We start from the raw sequence: 23,277 nt of genomic DNA, 5'->3' as shown, positions 1-23,277 counted from the left end.
TTTTCTGATTTGAAATTAGAAGCCTTATTATTTCTAAATAAACACAATGCCTTACATATATAACTGAGAATTTACAGCCAAACTCAAGCTATATTTTGCAACTGGACTAAAATAATAAAGTTCTTCTCTATGAATAAGAAGAGAAATACTTGTTCTCTAACAGAGTTCATAAATCTGCCTTTAGTATAAATATCGCAAACAACATTAAAGAGAGACTTCTGGAGTAGAGCCAAGTCTTTGAAAACCCACTGTAACCTTGTGCTTCATAATGTGTTATATAAAGTGGGCTGTGACCTTTCAAGGAAACTGTAAAGGACCATTTTGTGCCTCCTATCTTTTCTTATTCTCCATCTCCAGTCTTTTTAATTACATTTTCAAATGAACTCTGTGGGCAGTAGATGAAGCTAGGTCTACTCAATATTTCTATGCAATCTTCTCAGAAAATTGGTTCTGTTTTCTTTGGGCAATCTATAGGCAGTTTCTGATGCGCTTCCATACCGTTCTGATGACATATTTCCCCAGCCATTTTTCTTTGGGGATGCTTCGCCTATTTTATTTTTGAGACAAAACTTTCCAGAGTCATCTGAATCCAGCATGCTGTTTAAAAAACTTAGTTGTCCGTGTTGTCCAGGCTGGAGGAGCCCAACAGAGAAAATCTTGGTCCTTTTTCTCTAAGCCATTGCTGCCTGCCTGCTAAGTATTCAACCTCTGACTGGGTTTCAGTCACTTTGCAATAAAATATTTCCAGTACTTGTCCCCACCAGCAGAAAGCCAAAGACTGCCATTTCCTTGGCTTTTCAGTTTGACAGATGGACCTGTGTATCTCTGAGCCAATAAAGACGTGTGGCACTGTGTGTTCCTGGGCTCAGGGTGTGTCCACAGGTCACTCCATTACTTTCCTTCTTCACTCACAGTAGTAACCCTTTTAAACTGTACCTTTCAGTATTCCATTTGCCGAGGAAATGGAGCTTCTCTTGCATCCCTTGATTTTAAGGGTACTTTTAAGAGGATTAGCACTGATAGACAAGAAGGCGAAAACCGTTTCTTCTCCCTCCCATTTTTTTTTTTAGCAGTCCCAGGTTAGCTTTTCAAATAAAATTATGGATTGGTATAAAAATTATCCAGCCATTCAATTTAAAAAATAAAAAAAATATTAGCTACTCCAATGGAAAAGAAACAGAATACTCCCAATATGTTTAGTAAGCCTTTATTCACTTCCCTGATGAAGTGGATGGGGTGTGTTTAAATGACCCAGTACCACGTGGTAAATTATTTTCCTTATAAATTTGACTTCAGAATATAATTTTTAAGTGGGAGAAGATGGACAAGAAACAATAGGGAACATATTTATAAACTGCTAAGAAACTATCAGTTGTGGAGATGACTGGCCCAAATCACATGTGGCAGAAGCATGTGTCTGGCTCATGTGTAGGACATGGCCGCTTTGGAGGACATCTCATTAGATATAGCTCATTTCTCGTTCAGTCTTTTAAGTCTACAGTCCCATTTGGTTCAGCACCGAGGAGAATTAACTCACTGACAGCAAATCATAGAATTTTACATGAGTGCATTAACAGATGGGACAAACAAAATAAACCTTGCGATTTTAATCAGAGAATATTTGAAAGTCTGCTTTGAGCAGAAAATTTTTGAGAAGAAATGTTTACGCTTTTGGAGAGTGGCAGTGAGCCCTTGAAAAGCTGAAAGTCTCTGATCATGCCGAGCTGGATGGCCAGCTGGGCCACAGTTACTTCTTGTGCTCCTTTCCCAGGCATTTCTCGCCGACATACATAAAAGCAAGGGTCATCTCACTCTTGGATGAGTACCGAGTTCAGTGTCCACAGGCCATCTGAACTCTGCCCTCACTGTGGTGCATTTCAGCAGAGACACAGACAGACTGCAAACAGGGAAGAACTGTGATTTTATGTATCACCTAGAGATGAAAGAATTGTGGTGTTTCGCTTCCCAGCCATAAGGAAGAAATCATAGCTACTGAATCAAGGAGAGCCTGTGGGCAAGAGCAGAGAAAAGGAAATACACTTTTTACTCCAAACTTAGTAAGTGGCCTCCCGCAGGGCATTTTGCTTTCCTGAGCCTTACTTCTCTGCAGTGCCACCATTTCACATATGCTTCGGCTTCTCTAGTGAATCAGATGTAAATTCAACGGTGGATTGGCTGTGCTTCAAATTCCTGGATTTCAGGCCCTACTAAAATTTGGGTTTTTAGCTATATTTTCCATAATTACCCTACTGGATTTGGGACTGACAGTTTACAGCAGAAATGACAGATGTCAGCAAAGCAATCTTTGAATAATAGTTGCTGCTTTCTTTCTTCTCAGTCCATTCAAATATTCCAAAAGATGCAGGAAAAAAACATGGCTTGGAAGCTTCTTGTTTCCTTTATTCTGTTCAGTGCTTGGCCACCAAGTGGAGCCTGTGGTTCAGGCACACAGAGCAGGGTGCTTGTTGCTAATACTGAAGCAAAAGGATGTGTGGCAGAATAAATTTTTTAAATCAAATAAAATCATAACAAAGTACACTCATAAGCAAGTCTTCAAAATAACGTTTGGAGCAGAAATACATTTATTTCTTCCTCCTTGGTTCAACATAGTTTTTGGATAAAAATTTAATTACACAGGAAGTCGGGAAGAAATTGTCCCAAGATTTGTGTTTTCTGAGAATCACTATTTTTTCCTTAGTGTCTTGCCCTTGTTTTTCTTAGATTTTTGTTCCTCTTAATCACATTTTCTTCAAGTTGATTAAGTAAGGAGTAGAGCCAGATTGGGGGCTATTGATGTTTCCAATTTTTAAATCAAAATTAATAAAGTCTAGCTGGCCAAATTATTTTCATCTAACACAATTTGCCTACAATCTGTGTGCCACTGGCTGACTAGGTGATTGCAGTTTATATTAATGTCATCAAAAGATTTACTTTTTAATTTTCTAGAGAATCTGTTGGAGATATCTTCAGGATCTCAACATGTAATTCAACGATGGGGAGAATTACTAGGTTTTGATGTTCACTTCTTAAGAAGATTTCCCTAAGTCAAGCAGATTAAGTTGGGAAGGGGGTATCTGTATATCTTACCCATAAGGAACATCGGATATAGATTAGAACAATGACTTTTAGTTGTTATGTACAAGATCAATGTAAGAAAACCAATAACATTCCTAGATAGCAACAATAGCCAATTATCTTTTCTAATAAAGATCCCATTTATAAGGGCAATAAACATTATGAGGCAGTCATTTGTTCAACTATGTATTTGGCAGGTCTAGTCTATGCCAAGCATTCTTCTAAATACACCATCTAGGCCAGTGAATTTAGCTCCAGTGTTAGTGACGGTGGTGGTGCACCATGTATTTTATTTTGTTTATAACCAATAAACATGGTAAATCAGTACATTGTCTGGTGAGTTTGAAGATGACCACACTGTAGAATAGAGACAAGTAGAGCAGGTTAGGGGACTCTCAGGTGCCACGCAGGGCGGGAGTTGCGTGCAGTATTAAATATGGTGGTCAGGGTAGGCTTTTTGAGTAGTGAGATTTGAGCAAAGATGGGCAAGAAGCGAGGGGATGAGCCAAGAGGATCTCTGGAGAAAGAACTTTCCAGGTTGAGGGCACAGCTAGAGTAAAGGCTCCCAGGTGGGAGTTTTCCTGCTGGGGTGGAGGAACAGCAAGGACACAGCGCGGTAGAGCTGAGTATGCCAGGGAGGAAGCAGGGGGAGAAGCAGTAAGAGGGCCACGGTGGGGGCAGACTGGGAGGATCCAGAGGCAGGCCCTTGTAAACACTGAAGTCTTTTATTCTGAGAGAAGTGTGAAGCTGTTGGAAGGTCTGGGGCATAGGGTCTGACATAACTTTAAAAAAAATAAATAAATAAAAGTACAGGGCTGTCGTTTGAGAATACTTTGCTGGTGGAGGGGTGCAGGGATGCATGCACAGTGATTCCTGAGGAGGCTACTGCAATTAGCCAGGAAAGATGGAGGTAGGTCATTCCCCAGGACAGCAGTGGAGGTCATCAGAAATGATAGGATATTCTGGATCTACTCAGATGACACAGCCCAGGTGATTTCCTATGAGTAAGAGGAAGAAGAATCAAGACTCTTTTCACCTGAGTAACTGGATGGATTGAGTTGCCCTTAACTGAGATATGAAGAACTAGGCAGAAGAGATTTTGAGCGGGAAGAAGAAGAATTCAGTTGCTGACATCCTCTTGAGCCTGTCTCTCTGGAAAAGCTGTGCATAAGCTCCTGAAGTCAGTACCCACCACCCACTTCTACACACACACACACACACTCACACTCACACACACTCACAAACTGACATTCCATTAGCAAATACTCTCACAGATTCCTCCCAAATATGCCCTAAGCCTTTTAGACTGGAACAGTCTATTTAAAGGACTATGAAGAATAAAGGCTTCAAGTTGCCTATAAGGAAAATAAGATCCCAAAGCTAAAGCAGCAAGAAGAAACTAAATACCCAGGAGTTTCAAATACATTTTTAAATGCACAGACATGCGTGTAACATACACAGCCAGTGGTTCTTCTTGTTTCTGGAATGCAGAAGCAAAATGACTACAAAAGCCAGCTACCATGAGGTGATGTTGCACCTCAATCCCAGGTAGTAGGAATGTCTCAAAGAAATGGTGTCAAGCCAGTAACATATTCAACACACTCAGTTTTCAAAAGTACTGCATAGTGATAGGTGAGAAGTGACAGTACTTTTCAAAATGTGAGGGTTCGGGTAAAACATACTGGTGACATCAAACAATTTCCCTTTACTGTTTCTTGTGATAACTCATACAAAGTGAGATGTGTCTAACCTTTTCTGATTACCCCCTAAAAGCCCCCTTGTGAGCAGTTCCTTTTTGTCTTTCTCAGTCTGGGTTCTCAGGGGCTTACTGAATATGTGAAGAAAAAACTTTAAGTCTCTTCATCACTTAGATGTGGAGTCTAAAAAAGTCAAACTCATAGAAACAGAGTGGAAAAGTGATTTCCAGGGACTGTGGGGTGGAGGAAATAAGGAGACATTGGTTGGGGAGTAAAAACTTTCATCTATGAGATGAATAAGTTCTGAGGATCTAATGTAAAACGTGGTGATTAGAGTTAACGCTGTACTATATAATTGAAATTACTAAGGGAATACACTGTACTATATAACTGAAATTTACATATCCACAAAGATAAATATGTGAGGTAATAGATGTGTTAATTAACTAGATGGAGGGAAATCCTTTCACAACATATACATATATGAAATCATTATGATAAACACTCCAAATAGCTTACAATTTTGTGTCAATTATATCTCAATAAAACTGAAAAAAGAAAAAGTTTAAATCTCTGGATTCATGATGCAGGGAATCCCTGTATACAACTACCAGGTTTACAAAGAATCCAAACAGCCTGCATCACCCTTTCTGTGCCTGTACTCCCCGTCAACACCCTGTCACCATCATGGGAGTGTGCAACTGTGCAGCTTCAGAAGAGAAAGTACCCTGGTGCTTTATCCTTAACAGCAGGTGCAACTCAGAGGCAGTGTTGGTTTTGGCCACTCTGCAGATCACTTTACTTTTCAACTTACTTTACTTTCTTGTGTTTGGGTTAATAAAACTTTCACTTCCAAAAATCGGCGGTGGGGTGGTGGAAAAGAAAAGAAAAAAGAAAAACAGAAGTCAAGGATGGTTAAGAAGTGGGCAGACATTCACACATTAGTGTGAATAGATTGCTTTCCTCTTAACACTTGAGAACTGCAGCATTGCGTCCACCATCACGAAATTTTGCCCATTATTTCTCTGTTGCCTCAGAATCCGGAGAGTTCCCATAGAACTGTGTTTAGTGTGTAGTCGCGATGATGACCATGCAGTAGACAGAGAGATGCATGACTTCCTAGCCAAACTGAATGTCACTTATGAACAGCAGTTTAGAAGTCCAGCCAGGGCTGACTCAGGGTAACATTTTGCTGCCAGGTTCCTGTCCAATGGAGTCATCCACTGACCCAACTAACACTAGCTGCATTTAACTCATGTCCCAGACCCATCTACTGGGTGTTACGGGGAATCCAGAAATGAATACATCATGGCCCTTGTTTTTTAGAATTTCACAGCTGTGGGGAAATCAGACATGTGAACGACTGAAATGCTAGGAAGGCATTAATTGCTTTAACTGAGCAATAAGCAACACTCTAAGAAGGGAAAGACAAGTATTGGAGAGATCAACAACCATTTCAGAGAAGGAATCTGGACCAACGCTGAGCCTATAGATCATCAACTAAAATCACTCCCTAGACTGAAGTAGATACACAGAGCTTTAGACAGACCCTCTCTGCCCAATGTACCGACCTCAAAATATTATCCAGACATCCTGAATGTGGGTGCTTTGTCTTGCTTCTTAGCCAGTTTCTGTCGGGTCCAATCTTGAACTACATACCAAATTCTGTCCACGGCTTCTGTTTCTGCTTAGATTTTCTGCCTCAGTTGCTAACACTTTGCCCTGACTTCTACTCCTCCCTCCTCCTTGGTAACCAAATTGTGACCTCAGGCTTGCCTGCTTTTTAGCTTTATTCTTCCCATGTCAACTCTAAGATTATAATTAGCAACTAACTTTGAAAAAGAAGAGGAAGAAAATAGGGGAAAAGAGATTCTCTGTGAGGGGTCCAACTAACCCAAGTCTCAGAGGTGAGAAAGTCTGTGGTATGCATGGGACTGATAAGCAGACCAAGGAAGCTTAGATTCACGGAGACGTACAGGCTTGGGGGCAGGCAAAGGGCAGGTCACGGGGGGCTTTGAAAGCCACAAGAGTCTGTATTTTATTTTGTATCCAAAGGGCATTTTAGGAGATGCTTGAGAAAAAACTGGCCTAGTCTCAGCTTGTCCAAAGGTAACTTTGATGACGTCATAAATGATTAACTGCAAAACAGAAAGACAGGAGGCCCAGATGCCAGTTAGGCGTGTGGCAGGATAATTTATTGTGTTCTTCCTATATTGTCCTATCTGCCCTGTTTCAAGAAGAAAGTCAATTATTTTCTATGCCCCTCTTGCCTTAGTGAAGTTTATATTAAGACCAAAAGCAGAACTTATCTGCAAGTCATTTTCCCTCCTGCCTTTTGTAAAAAGACTAAGTCCAATAAAGACATTATGAGAGATGTGGTAAATGACAAGGAGATAAAGGTGAGGGCCATACGAAGACAGGGAGATCTGGCTGGTGCCGGACAGAAGCCTGGATGTGAGGTGAGGCGTGTGGAGGAGATGCAGGGTCCTCTCAGGGCAGTGCCATGAAGACACGCATGGCTTCCCTGGGGACGGCTGTGTATTCCCTCCAGGGAGACTGGAAGTCAGACCAGCCTGGCACCTCAAACAGGCACAGAAGCAGCAGAGCCACTGAAACTGCGGCCTCCATACAGGCTGAGACAATGATTGCCTCAGAGGGAAGCCAAGTGAATTGATGACCACAGTGGCTTCCCCAGTGCTGTGGTGCTATATGGACCCAGGCACATTCACAGAACCCTGGAAAGGGGCTCCAACAATGACAGATTGAATGTGTCGCCAGTCATACGATGGGAGCTCAGAATCAGGCTTAAGTTGACTAAAAAGCAGTTTTTTAAACAAGCCAGCAATATTTCATACAAATATTATAGTTTGTAGGCTCAGATTCATAGTACTACACAATGTAATTGTAGTGGACCTAGTGAAAGATTCTGAGAAGCTAAAGTAGTAGGCCTGGGATGAGAAGGCAAGAAGGAGATAGAGGTAAGAATTGACTAAATTTGAGAGATGATCTGAAGTGAGGGGAGAGGAAGAATAATGTGACTTTGAGGTCTCTAATCTGGGTGACTGAAGGGCTGCGATTTCTTTAGCCAAGAAAGAAAAATGGGGGAAGGTTTGGAGGAGAAAATAATAATTTTAGTTGAGTTAAAGTGCTGGTAAGAAATCTATAAGTCAATCTTCCACAGGAACTTCTAAAAAGAAGACTGGAGTTGACAAGAGATGTAAGAGTTGGAGATCTTTAGATCTAGAAATCATTAAGATAAAACCTATATTATCACTGTGGGATTGGATAACTCCACATGAGCAAAGTATGAAATGAGAAGAGAAAAGAGCCAAAGGTTAAGCATTTCATGTAAAGGGAGACTGGAGGAAGAGATGACATTGAAAGAGATTTAGAAGGAGCCAGGAACCATCAGACAGATGGGAGAACCAGAGAAGGTGGTGTCTCAGAGGCCAAGTGCACAGAGAGCTTCAAGTCATCTGTTACTTGAGAAAGAGCAGCTTCTCCTAATGCAGGTAAAGGATTAGTGGGTGGGGAGGCCAGGGAGGCAGAAAATGAAGTAGTTGTATTCATTTCCTAGGGTTCTTGTAACAAAGTACAGTTGACCCTTGAACAACATGGGTTTGAACTGCAAGGGTCCACTTAAACACAGGGTTTTTTTTAATACATATACTACTATGTTTATGATTTGTGGTTGGTTGACTCTGTGGATGGGGAAACCATGGATATGGAAGGCTGACTATGAGACTTGAGCATCCACAGATTCTGGTATCTGTGGGGGTCTTGGAAGAACCAATGCCCCAAGGATACTGAGGGACATCTGTACAACAAAGTCAGTGGCCTGAACAAGAGAAATTTATCCTCTCACAGTCCTCTGATTTAGATTTTAGAAGTCTAAAATCAAGGTATCAACAGTGTTGGTTCCTTCTTGGGGCTGTGAGGATATAACCTGTTCCAAGCACCTCTCTTGGCCGTGTAGATGGCTGTCTTCTCTCCTTGTCTCTTCACATCATCTTCCCTCTATGGGTGTCTGCCTCTGTGTTCAAATTTCTCCTTTTTATAAGTCATACTGAATTAGGGTACACTCTGATGACCCCATCTTAACTAATTACATCTGCAATAACACTATTTCCAAATAAGATCACATTCTGAGACACTGGGGGTTAGGACTTTAACATATAAATGTTGGTAGACACAATTCAACCTGTTAGTCATGAAAAAGGTAGAATAGTGTCTTAAGGGTTGAGAAGCAATGTTTATGTTTTCTATTTTATGAGAGACTAAATGAGGTATTAAGAATGAAGAGAGAGGGGCTTCCCTGGTGGCGCAGTGGTTAAGAATCGCCTGCCAATGCAGGGGACACTGGTTTGATCCCTGGTCCGGGAAGATCCCACATGCTGTGGAGCAGCTAAGTCCGTGTGCTACAACTACTGAGCCTGTGCTCTAGAGCCCGTGAGCCACAACTACTGAGCCCGTGTGCCACAAATACTGAAGCCCATGCACCTAGAGCCCATGCTCCACAAGAGAAGCCACTGCAATGAGAAGCACGTGCACCACAACGAAAAGTAGCCCCCGCTCACCACAACTAGAGAAAGCCCGCGTGCAGCAACGAAGACCCAATGCAGCCAAAAATAAATAAATACATAACTAACTAAATAAATTTATTAAAAAAATAATGAAGAGAGATACAAAATGAAGAGATGGAAAAGGTAGGACTTAGAAGAATGGATGAAAGCTTAAATTTGGAACAGAGGGGAATGGGAAACACACTGGGAGAAGAAAAGTGAAAAAGAAACAAAAAAGAACAGAGAAGAAAAGAGTCAAGTGATTTCGCTTTGAATGACTAAGTGACTGTGAAGTTAGGTTAAAGCCTGGTTGAGAATTTTAAAAGAGCCTGAAAGTTTTGTACTGGTTGTTATGGGGACAAAATAGGGAATTAATGGCTGATAAAGAAAAGAATTTGCAAGGCTAATAATAGATCATTTGCTTTTTAAATAGATCTAATCAGAAAAAGTGTGCTAATTGTTTCATCTTCTTTGAGAAGTAGGAAGAAACAGAGACAATGGGTGATTGAGTTTACTCACAAATAGCCTTGGTCCATGCTGAATCGTACAAGGAGGGAAACCAGGAAAAGGTGAAAGGAAAGGGGGGTGGGAATGAGAGCACTTTTGGGTGATACCATGGACACAAGTGTGGCCACAGGAGTGGGAAACTGAAGTAAAGGCCTTTGGAGTAATGAATGTCACAGAAATCTAAGGCCACTGCACTGAATGCCACCAAGTGGACGCTAAAGAGTAGCACAGGAAGGTTGTAGGGATTTAAGGTGTGACTGGATTAAGACATAAGAAAATGTCTTTTTAGGTGTCCACCTCAAAGACTCAACTTCACTATTATTATTATCATAGTAATATTACCTCGAGTTGTGATAGCAACTATAAGAAGCCATGCTTTGTGGGAATTTTTATTTAAGGGCTGACAAATGACAAGAAGGAGGAGAAGCAGGAAAAGGAAGAGGAGTAGGAGGAAAAAGAAAAGGAAAGAATATATATGAAGAATTTTTATAAAAGTCATAACTAAAAAGAAAAAAATTTTCTAAGCATTTAAACTTAACGAGCTGGTGAAGGTTTCATAAGCAGGTGACAGCAGGTAGATTTTCTGAACTCATCCCCTTCTTAGATGAGCATAAACATTCTCAGAGACTCTCTCAGTTAAATTTCTCTTGGAAATGAAAGCATATGGTTCACTAAGCTTTAAATTAACCCATAAGTTAAGGCGGAAGTAGGGTTACCAAGTGAGAAATCCCATCATTTTATAGATTCTTCCCAATGCTTGCAGGCAAATTCAATACTATTTAGACATGTTTTGCCTGCTAGTAATAAAATTGTTTATAATTTATGTTCTGTGAAAAATGACATCTGCTTTTAATTGGGAAGTTCATTAAAAAATCAGACAAGTAAAACAAATTATTTGTTAAAATGAAGACAGAGGATTTGAAATGCACTAATGCAGATGTCTCTACTGTTTAGAGACTCAGTTAATTTCTGCCTTGAGACATTTCAGATTCAGACCTCATTTTATTTTTTAAATTGGATGAAACATTATAAAAGTAACAAACTCTGCTTCATTTTGTAGATTTTCCTTAGAGATGCTGTGAGCTGATTTACTGAAGCAATATGTTTTAAAGTGGTTTTGCCATTTTTTCGCATACTTTCAGTGAAGGAATTTGGGGATGTAATGGAAGTTCAAATATCAGAATAGTCAGCTTCTTTATACAGGTTAATACATACTGAAATGAAAAGAAAATCACTCAACAATGATTGTGAAATACTTTGAAAATATTTGGACAACCTGGGAACTATAATTATACAAACTCTAGATATTGCTACACACTTCCTGAACTACCCAAGAGACCTACAAGTAGCTCCTTTTGTACTAAATAGTTCATGTAAGTGCTATTCCTGTGGAAATATTTCTATTTCAAAAAAAAAGGAACAACTGAACAATTTAAACACTTGTCTTTTGATTTTCAATTACCTGAGTAATAAATACAAGCAACAAAAATAAATCAAGTTCTAAGCTCAGACAATCATGTCTACACCTTAAGAGACTCAAAGATTTATTTAGACTTAAACCTTCCAAGTTCTTACAATGACCCAATATTTCAACTCCATCATTTAAACTCTCTTTCATTCTTCTGCAGTTCTTTCCTCCATAACCTTTGCTACCCAAAGGGTGATCCAGAGACCAACAGTATCAATGTTACATTGGAGTTTGTTAGAAATGCAGATACTCAAGCCCCACCCCAGACCTGGTGAATCAGAATCTGCATTTTAAGGTCCCCGGGTAATTCATGAGTACACTATAGTTTAAGAAGATCCGGTCTACAATACACTGAAAGAATGGCTTTTTACAATCAGATAGATGAATAAGAGAAAAAAGATTATGGAAGGGGAAATTTGCAGATGGTATGATCTTATACATAGGGAATCCTTAAAAAACTATTAGAGCTAATAAATTAATTCAGCAGAGTTTCAGGACACAAGATCGATGCACAAAAGTCAGTTGTGCCTCTACAGACTAGAAATGAATAATCTGAAAAGGAAATTAAGAAAAAACAATTTCGTTTACAATAGCACCAAAAAGAATAAAATACTTTAGAATAAATTTAACCGAGGGGGTTCAAGACCCATACACTGAAAATTATAAAACATTGTTGAAAAAAATAAAGAAGACCTAAATAACTGGAAAGTCATCCTGTGATCATGGATCGGGAAACCTAATATTGTTAAGAAGGCAATACTCCCAAAGTCATCTACAAATACAATGCAATTCCTATCAGAACTCAATGGCCTTTTTTTAAAGAAATGGCAAAGCTGATCCTAACGTTCTGAACTGCAAGGGAATCCTGAATAGCCAAAACAATCTTGGAAAAGAACAAAGTTAGAGAGCTCACAGTTTCTGATTTTAAAACTTACTACAAAAACTACAGTAATCAAAACAGTGTGATACTGGCATAAGGACGGACATATAGATCAATGGAATAGAAGTGAGAGTTCAGAAATAAACCTATGCATCTGTGATCAATTAGTCTCAATAAGGGTGCCAAGACCATTTAATGGGGAAAGAATAGTCTCTTCAACAAATTGTGCTAGGGTAACAAGATACCCATATGTGAAGAATGACCCTTACTTCATACCATACAAAAAAATTGACTCAAAATGGAGCAGGGCTTCCCTGGTGGTGCAGTGGTTAAGAATCCGCCTGCCAATGCAGGGGACATGGGTTCGAGCCCTGGTCCAGGAAGATCCCACATGCCATGGAGCAACTAGGCCCATGCACCACAACTACTGAGCCTGTGCTCTAGAACTATGAGCCACAACTGCTGAGCCCACATGCCGCAACTACTGAAGCCCGTGCGCCTAGAGCCCGTGCTCCACAACAAGAGAAGCCATCGCAATGAGAAGCCCACGCACTGCAATGAAGAGTGGCCCCCCCTCGCTGCAACTAGAGAAAGCCCGCGCACAGCAATGAAGACCTAACACAGCCATAAATAAATAAATAAAATTGATTTAAAAAAAAGTTAATTAAAAAAAAAATGGAGCAAAACCTAAATGTAAGAGCTAAAGCCACAAAATTCTTAGAAGAACCACAGGAATAAATCTTCATGACCTTGGATTTAGCAATGGTTTCATAGCTTTGACATCAAAAGCACAAACAAGAAAATTTAAAATAAATAAATTGGACTTCATCAAAATTAAAAACTTGTGTTCATCAAAGGACACTACAGGCAAAGGGGCTGAATAGACATTTCTTCAAAAACTATATTCAAATGGCCATGAAAAGATCTTTAACATCACAAGTTATTAGCTATTATGGAAATGCAAATAAAATACTACAACTGATAGTACTTTACACACACAGTAGGATGGCTAAAAAAAAAATTTTTTTAAATATAAGAACAAACACAAAAAGTAAGTTTTAGCGAGGATGTGGAGAAATTGAAAGCATTGTACATTGCTGGTGGGAGCACGAAATGGTGCAGCTACTGTGAAAAACAGTATAGTGACTCCTCATTAAATTAAATGTAGAAGTATCATATGACCCAGCAATTTCACTCCTAGGGATATACTCAAAAGAACTTAATGCAGGTATTCAAACAAAAACTTCTATGTGAATGTTCATAGCAGCGTTATTCACAATGGCCAAAAGGTGGGACCAACCCAAATGGCCATCAACTGATGGGTGGATAAACAAAATGTATATTTATACAGTGGAATATTATGCAGCAGTAAAAAGCAATAATGTACCAATATAGGCTACAACATGGATGAACCTTGAAAACATGCTAACTGAAAGAAATCACACACAAAAGGCCACTCATATGATTCCATTTATGACATATCCAGAATAAGTAAATCCATGGAAAGTTGATTAATGATTGGCAGAGGCAGAGAGAGAGAGGAATAAATTGACTGTTTAATGGGTATGGCGTCCCTTTTTAGGGTCATGGAAATGTTCTGGAACTACAACATTGTGAATTTACTAAATGTCACTAAAGTTAGATTTTATGTTATGTTTATTTTACCATCATTAAAAAAAGTCTCTATTATGTTGTGCTTGTATGAGGCATTGTGCTAATTGTGTATTGCATGAGAATACAACTAATCCTCATAATGACTGCATGAATTAGGTACAATTATTACCTTCTTTCACAAAACGGGGAACATAGGCTCAGATATACAAGAAATTTGCCCAAGCGTACATCAGAAGTAAGCAGAGATGCTAGGATTTAACTCTAGGCGCTGGGAGTGTACCATTCATTCCACTGCCATATTCTGAGATACTATGTATTGCTGCCTCAAATAATGTATGATATATCTACACAGTTTAATAACATGTAATCATTAAGAAAACATATTTAAAATATGCATTTGAATAGAGAAATGCTTATGACATAATGCTAATTGGAAAAATTACACTGCAAAACAACACATACACAACTTTGTACATAAACACACACATACAGTGTATACATACACACACAGGTTTGGAATACTCAATTTTTTGTATGTTTTATATTTCCTTCTCATTTTCATATACACCCATGCACTATGGGTGATTTTAATTTTCTTTAGTTTTACGTATTTTCTAATTTTTCCAAAATGAGAATGTATTATGTAATCAGAAAAATCAAACAATAAACACATTTTTAAAGAGCCACATTCCTGTAGTGGTTCTGTTGATGATAATTATGCATTTAAATTATTCAAATAAGCTTGCAAGAGACTCTTCTACTTCCTTATCTCATAGTTATAAATATTTTGTAACTTTAAACTTGACTTTTTCCTCTGAATAAAGTTTGCTTGGGACCTAAGCATTGGTATTTTTGTAAGATCTCCAAATAATATTATTTAAAGGAACCTAAGGCTAAGGTCACAAATCCAATTTATGAAATCACTCAGCAACAACTGGAAAATATTTTCAATGACTTGGAAAATCGGATTAGATGATGAATCACGGAAGATTATTTTAATCTTGAAGCTGAGGAATGTGAACTCTACTATAGTAAAACATTGAAGATGATGTTTCTTTACACTATTTTCAGTTTGTTTCTCTGGCAGAACTTCAAAGATTATTTGTTAATCAAGGAGTTTACAAAAAATATATAGCCATCTATGAAAATTAAGGAGAATATGGACATAAATGAAATATATGGGAAAATCCTCTAAGTCAGTGTCTCTTAAACTTTTGTGTCCATACAAATCTTCTGAGAGAAATTTGTTAAAATGCAGATTCTGACCCAATAGGTTTGGTGGGTGGAGTCTGAGATTCTGCACTTCTAATGACTTCCAGATTCTGCTGTCTGGGAGCCACAACTTGAATAAGTCTTTACGTCGCCTTTAAGCCTTTTAAATGGGCATTAATAACCTCCATCTCAAAAGATATCATGCCCCATCTAAAGTTACTCTTATTCAAACTTCAGCAGTTTTCTAAAAGATTATTCTGTCTTCAATATCACTTCTTCCCATTCTTATCATTCACATTTTTTCCAAGGTAATCTTCTAAAATGCAAATCAGTTTAAGCTACTACTCCACTTAAATTGCACCTCACTGATCATCAGGTCTCAAACCCAAATGCTTACAGGGGACAGGCACGTAATGTAAATGAGTGAAGCAAAGGTGGAAGAGGAGGTAATGAGGAATGGTGGGGACTGTGGCAAACCGAAGTACACATGCCTTTTCTCAAGGAAATAGCTATTGCTAGGCTCCAGCCAAGAGCTGCAATGTCTATAGGGAAAGATGAGTCTGACAATGCCAGGTCTTCCATTTTTTAGAAGGAACAGGAAATCTGGATGCCATTTTGATGAAAATATCAATATGTTAAGATTGGCAGTGAATTTTTTTTAATCCCGATTCCCCAAACAAACTACATAAAATCTCTGGGCATGAGATCCAGATGTCAGTATTTTTGTCAAAGCCCCTGTGCGAGTCTTGTGTGTACCAACTGTAAAGGGCCTGAACTGAAGCAAGAGTTGACACTACAGAAGTGTGGGGATTTATAGCCCACCATGGTGGTATGAAAATTACTTTAAACTGAAAACAGCTAAACAATTAGCAGCCACAGAAAGAAATACGACCTACACTTAAGTGGAGCCTCCTGAAAATACAGTTGCCATTGACCTCTTCCCGGGGAGTTTCCTGATTTAAAGAAGATTGATACTTGGCATCAGGAAGTATAAATTCAACTGCCATATACCTTCCCACTGGGAAACCTCCAGCCAGGAAGAAGACAGACTGCTCATTCCTTTATCATCAAGAAGCCCAATAAAACCTTCCATACTCTCCCACTGAAGCCCTAAAAACTTTTCTTTTGTTGAATTGATCTTTGTAAGACTTTACTTTGGGCTAGTCCATGAGTCGTCCATTACTGGGACTGCCCACGTATACTGTGTGAAAATAAACCTTGTCGTTACTCCTGTTAACCTGTCTATTGTCAGTTAATTTGCAGGGCCCCAATCACTGGAACCAAATTGGAAGAGGAAAAGTTTTCCTCCCAACAGAAGTAAAGGTTGACTCCTGAAGGCAGTTCTTCGATAGACATTATTTCTGATGTGCAGAAGAAGGAATGATTATGTCTCCTCAAAGGAGATAATAAGGAAGCGTTTGTTAACATATTTTAATATACCCTACAACCAACTCTGAACTCCAAACTTTTTTTTTTTTTTTTTTTTTTGCCGTACGCAGGCCTCTCACTGTTGTGGCCTCTCCCGTTGCGGAGCACAGGCTCCGGACGCGCAGGCCCAGTGGCCACGGCTCATGGGCCCAGCCGCTATGCGGCATGTGGGATCCTCCTGGACCGGGGCACGAACCCGTGTCCCCTGCATCGGCAGGCGGACTCTCAACCACTGCACCACCAGGGAAGCCCTGAACTGCAGACTTTGAATTCAAGCCTTGGAGCATCAAATTGATACAGGATAAAATCTAAGAGTATTTAAGATTCTTAACCGAAGGGTCGCTTATAATCATCCATGTCTGTTATTTCTTTAACTGTTACGTATGTAAGAGGAAAAAATTTTTTCATATTCAGTGAAGAAAGTATAATTTAATACAAAATTACTCATACTTAAAGGCTGTATTAAAAAATCTTTTAGTTCAGTTCTTTCAACACATTCTGAATAAGGTATCACAATTATTAAGAGATATAAAAGTTGCCATATTTATTTGAATGCATTCCAGTAAGAAATGAGAGAGGAATTTTCAAAGATTATTTAGCAATAATTTACTGTAGACTAACAAGCAATACAGAACAGCTTGCTACCATTGGACTTAGCTTAGCTTCTCTATGTTACCAGATTATTTATATGTGTCTCACTAATGAATCCCCAGCTTGAGGCCTTATTTCTACTTTAAAACTTCTTTGAAAGAAACAATCCCCCTTCCTCTCCTCATACCCATACTCAAAAAAAAAAAAAAAAGTGTAATATGCTGCTTCCTGTTTAAGGAGATCTAAAATTGGATTCCTCCTCCAGGAACAAGGAATGATATTGTTGAAAAACCACAGACAAAAACTATTTGAATGTTTACACCATGGATGGGAAAGGAAACATTTCTGGACGCACTACTAAAATGTGGGCACCTTCACAAATATTTTCTAATTGAATTATTCATGACTCCTCTTTACAGGTCAGGAAGGTGAGGCTGAGAGAGGTCAAGTGTACCCAAGATTGCAAAGTGAGCGACAGCAGGAATTCAAACCTGTTTTTTCTTATGTAGATATAACCTGAGATAGTATTGCAATCTTTATTTTTAGAAAACTTGCTAATCCAGGTAGGAAGAGGTTAGTAAAGATGGTGAAGGAAAATGTTTGAAGCAAGGTTTCTAGGTCCTTTCAAAAATCCTAACATTGTAAATAGGACCAGCATCATGGGCAAGTGATCTGTATCATCACAGCGACATTTGTTTAGAAGTCCCCATGCTTGGTTTAAGGTTCTGCTGTTGCTGTATTGAAATCTCAATACCTTTTAAAGAAAGGCCTCCATATTTCCATTTTAAACTGGGTCTCACAAATTATGCAGCTTGTCCTTCCTGCAAGGGCCAACAAAGTGATGGTAAAGTTTATAGATAAGAGAACCTTCCTTGAGGAGACAACAGGTGGTTAGCTCTCAGTGTCAGGGCCACATGACTTTCTGGAGCAGAATAAGGTCGATGTCTTAGACAGGAGATATGCTAGGGGATAACTTTCTGGGTGTGTTGCTTTCTTTCCCCATCTGCCTGGTCACTGTTTGTCAATGTATCTTTTCAGCAAAGAAAATAGGAGCCCCAACCCAGTACCAGCCAGAGGAGAGAAACAACATTAGGATAGCACTGGAATCTGACCAGGTGGACAGCTAATATATGAGAGGGAAGCAACCTGACCTGTTTCTCAGTGCGCCCTCTTCAACTCTCCATCAAGTGAGCTGGGAAGAGTATGGGAAATGGGTCTTGGAACAAAGCAGGGTCCAGACTCCAATCAGTGGGAGGTTCTCCAAGGGGTCCCCCTCCTTTGTGTGTATCTGGGGTGGAGGGGCAAACCAGAAATGGTGGAGCCCTAATTCTAACAACAGAAGCACTCAGGGGCATCTCCCCGTAACTTGACCCCAATTCACCCAGAAAAGGACAAGTTAGAGAACTGGCTTTCACACCTCCCATGCCTTACCAAGTGAAGTTGCTGGTATCCAAGGGAATATTAACTCACAGGGAAAAATAACATCTGATGAGCACAAGCAACACACCGAAATACCTAAATCAGAATTAATGCACTGGACAGACCAACAATTTAATATATGAATAAAGCACACCTTAGGATATAACGAGGGGCGTTAGACAGATGAAGCAGGAAAAAAGTTATGAGGAAGAATCAGTGTGAGGAATGGGGTATGAAAAACGTAATAGCTGAAGTGAGGAACTCACCAGAAGGGCTAAATAGAAGAGTCAGTGGACTAGAAGCCCAGGTATTATAAGGGATAAAGAAATGGGAGGCTGTTAACATTATGAAGGATAGAAGTAGGACATCAATATCTACGTAATAGGACTTTCCAAAGTTATGCGGCATCTAGGAATTACCATAGTGAAGATCACAAACGACTACTTAAGATCACAAACAGCTACTAGATGCAACCAGTGTTGTGGGAAGAAACACAATGAAACCTATGCCTTCATACCATCTATGCAAATTGAAAACATGTAACTCCATATATATTTTAAGAATGGGAATATGTCTAAAGACACATATTGAACCCATTAGAGTAGGTGCCTGTGAGAATGGGGATGTGAGGAAGATAGAGAATGAAGGGGGAAGTAATAAAATAAGCCAAGAGAATAGCTGACCCGGAGATCTAGGATGAATTAAAGAGTTTGTGTAACTCTATACTGAGGACCAAACATTTAAAAATAAATAAATAAAGATAATGGATGGCTAGCTAGGCAAAAGGAGGCTAAATCACTATCTAAAGTCACTAGAGAGTCACAGAAAGACACTAAAAGAATGTTTCTTCCTTCTGGAAAGAGGATTTAAAAAACAGACATGAATCAAACAGCCTTTTTTTAATACCAGGCACTGTCCTAGGTGCTGGGAATACCAAGATGAGTAAGATACTATCTCCACATTTAAGAAATGTTGCTATTTTCCCAATCTAGTCCTATCATTTCAGCCATCTGTGAAAAGGTGTTTTTCACACTCACATTGCTTTAAATTTAACAAGCATAACAGTTATTATAATCTAAATCCTGTCTCTTTTATGAGACTGAAACTTAAAGGGAGTTTTAAGGTCACTTAGGCCCACCTTCTGTGGCCTCAGAATTCTCTTCTATTTTCCAACCTGCAAAGTTTACTTCCCTGTAATGACCATGCACTGTTATCATTTCTTCTCTAGGGAATGGCTGTGGATAAGTATGACCTCTGAGACAACTCCCGTTGGTCTCTTGTCTCTGGGTTGAACATTGTTAGGACCTTTAACTCTCATCACAGACAAATTGGTCTGATCATTGTTTTCTCTTATTCTACCTTATTTAGGAATGATCACCCTTGCCTAACCAACCACTCATACTCCATCCATCTGCTCAAACCCCACCCTTCTAGAAAGCCAACCTGGATCACCCCAGAACAGAATGTCACTCCCTCTTCTGCATTTATACTGATGGGGTCTCTTTCAACCCATGTGACTCAGGGACCCCTGCTGCCTTGAATAACCAGTTATCTTGACATTGGACTATCTAGTGTCCCAAATTGATGACAATTATCTTAAAAAACCTTTTCATCAATAAGTTATGTTTGAACTTTCATCTCTAAATAGATATTCAATATTTGATAATCTCTAAAGATGTTATTGAGATTAGGGGTTCCAAAGGCCAGCCCATAGTTGAAGGAAAATCTTATATCATACAGAATGCTTCGTGGGAAGCAATAAAACATGAACTCCCAACAAAGCAAACATACAATTTTTTTTTTAGAAAATAAATTTATTTGCAAGGATGCTATAGATGCTATAGGAAAATAGGCTTCTCTGCCTCAGTTTCCAAAACCAATTTGGCCCCAAAACTACTTACTGAGTACATGGGGCAATACACAGCTTCTGTATGAGATCTGTAACTGGCTCCTGAGTGGCTCAGGACCCCGAAAGGAAGTAGTCATCTTGTCTGAAATATAATGGTGTTTATCAGGAATTCATACCCTTTTCAAACAATATTTGCTTGGGTATTCATATGGCTTAGCTTATACGTATAACCAAAATGTGTAACTCTGCTATATACATTTATCCATATAATGAAATATGCTGCAGTTAAAGGATATTAGTTTACATAGGAAAATATTTATGATAAAGTTGTAAACGAAATAAAGCATGACTCTAATGCTATGTTTCTAGGGTTGTGTATGGAAAGACTAAAAGGGAGTGCACAGAAATACTAATACCGGTTATCTTAATAATGATTATCTTTGGGTTGAAGAATTCACTTTTATTTTTCTTATAGTTATGAAATTTTCTATGATGTACTTTAATAATAAAATATGTATTATTAAAAATTTATTTCTTAAACCACTTAGGTGTACAACAACATAGGAATAATGATGGAAAGAATATCTATGTTTTTCTATTTATACACATCATCAGAGCTACAAAGGTAAACTGTAAACTATGATATAAGCTAGACTGCGGTTATACATTAACAAATATTCTACTCCAAACTGTCCTCAGGGCTGTGAGAAACCATAATAAATCCACAGTTACAGTAAATATAACCCCAAAGTACGTCCAAGTTACATGAATATACCATTTTTATTTATATGTTTTAAGGAAGCAACCATCCTATGCAATTCAGGTCATCTCTTGTGCTTAGCATTTAGGAATTTTTATAGACTTTTCACTGATAAAACTTGAGTATCACACGCACAGAATAAAATGCTATATGACTTCAATGAAAAAAAACTAATTTCTCAAACAGATAAACCAAATGCTGAAAAATCTTAAAGAATTTAAAAAATCATCAGCCATAATAGTCTCTTGTAACCGAATCTTTATCAGTCAGGCAAATATTCAAACCATACACTTTGAGTACCTATGTATCCTGTAGTGTTCAAAGAGAAGCAAAAACCAGCAAATGAAAACATCATGATCCCTATGAGGAGATTTCGGTCTAGATAAACGCAACCTGCTGCCTCCCCTTCCCCCACCACTACAAATCCCATCTTCCCAAACATGTAAATATTTATTTGCTTTGTATTCCTTATGTTCAACCGTTGTCTGTTAGTGTTGGCCCACTGTTTTCCCGAGCTTCATGACCTAGCTGTACGTACAACTATCAACCACCCAAGATATTAACAACAGAAAGTTCTCTAAATCTTGAAACTGATTAAAGTATTCACTGTTCCCACTCAATCTACTACAACTGGACTTTCATTTTTCTGCAGATAAAAATGGAGCACCTGTAAGGAACTTTGGAAAATATTTAGAGACCCCACATGTACAAATGAGTCAATTTCCAAATAAGACACAATGGCGAGAGGAGCACTGCTGTGTGTCTGCTTTGCTCCCCCGGCTCTCAGCATTTTATGGTTCCATTTTGCACATCGACACACCTACAAGTTGTTGCCTGGCTGGTAGTTATTACTTTTTGCAAAACTAAGGAATGTGAAGCAAGTTAAGGAACTAGGGAAATATAAATGGGAACAGCAAGCAAACTATACAAAGAGAGTTTTTTAGTACTCCACTAAATTACCTACAGAAGTGTATTCAAGAGAAGTCCATGCAGTTTTCAATTATTTTTTTAATGTGTCTCTTACCTTTGCTTTTATTATCAGTTCCTCATGCTTATGAATTAGTTCCTCATTGTCTGAAAGTGATGAACCTAGACTTTGTTCCTGTAAATCTCTTATGGTTTTCTGAAACCAACAAGTAACCTAGGTAAGAAGCAACACAGACAGATCAAATTTCAAATGATTAGAATAAATGAGTAAAAATCCAGAAATCCTTCCTTAAGCTTTCAAAACTTAAGCTACTTCAATTTCTTTTTATATAAACTCATGTGTTAAGTTAATATAATCAGGGTTTTTTTTCTTTATTTCAATCTCTACATGCTTAAGAGAAAAAACAAAATAATACCCTAAAATCATAAGAACAATATATCATTTCATTGGATTACATAGCATGAAGAAAATAATTCAAAATCCCCTAGCAAAGAAGAACCAAAATAGATTCCCAAATTTTGGGAATATAATTTCCCAAATTTATATTCCCCTATAAACCATGCATTCTTTTAGAATATAAGATTAAGAATCTGAGTGTAGTTACATAGACTCACATGAAGATATTAAATAGCATATGTAAAATTATGTTTCTACTATTAAAAGACAATGCAGGGCTTCCCTGGTGGCGCAGTGGTTGAGAGTCCGCCTGCCGATGCAGGGGACACGGGTTCGTGCCCCGGTCCGGGAAGATCCCACATGCCACGGACCAGCTGGGCCCATGAGCCATGGCCGCTGAGCCTGCGCGTCCGGAGCCTGTGCTCCGCAACGGGAGAGGCCACAGCAGTGAGAGGCCGGCGTACCGCAAAAAAAAAAAAAAAAAAAAAAAAAGACAATGCAAAAATACTTATTTTGTTGCAATTGCTGAAAATCTGTATTCAGAAAATGACATGGAGAAGTTATTAAAATTCCATTGACATTATAAATGTCTCAGGGCATAACTCACTTGATTTACAATACGTGCCTTACACAGTGTTAAAACAACAAATAACAAAAGACTTGAAAGAAGCTGTGCTTTTAAAAATGATGATGTAAGTTGACGTGAGACTGATAACATGTGGCCCCTGGATGCAGATTCCTTATCCCAATTAAAGAAAAGAGAGTTGGAGTTTTACTCTCAAATCTTATACAGCATTATTCTCATGATCACATCATAGCTACTGATTCGTAAGAACACCACTACATGCTAAACAGTTTGCTAGTTGATTTTCCGGCATCATCTCTTTTTCT

The 23,277-nt window shown here is 38.7% G+C and overlaps 1 protein-coding gene across 2 annotated transcripts in view; it reads right to left on the bottom strand.

The window, feature by feature from the left end:
* The window catches only part of CCDC141 (coiled-coil domain containing 141), a 214,981-nt gene that overhangs the window by 111,298 nt on the left and 80,406 nt on the right, over positions 1-23,277 (bottom strand). For both annotated transcript variants that reach the window (XM_070045946.1, XM_030850759.2), the window contains exon 7: positions 22,087-22,203. In XM_070045946.1, the coding sequence (XP_069902047.1) occupies positions 22,087-22,203 (117 nt within the window). The remainder of the gene's footprint in view (positions 1-22,086; positions 22,204-23,277) is intronic.

Source organism: Globicephala melas, chromosome 7, assembly GCF_963455315.2.
Source record: "Globicephala melas chromosome 7, mGloMel1.2, whole genome shotgun sequence".
Lineage (NCBI taxonomy): Eukaryota > Metazoa > Chordata > Mammalia > Artiodactyla > Delphinidae > Globicephala > Globicephala melas.
The sequence above is the reverse complement of the archived record's forward strand: the minus strand, read 5'-3'. Positions and strand labels throughout refer to the sequence as shown.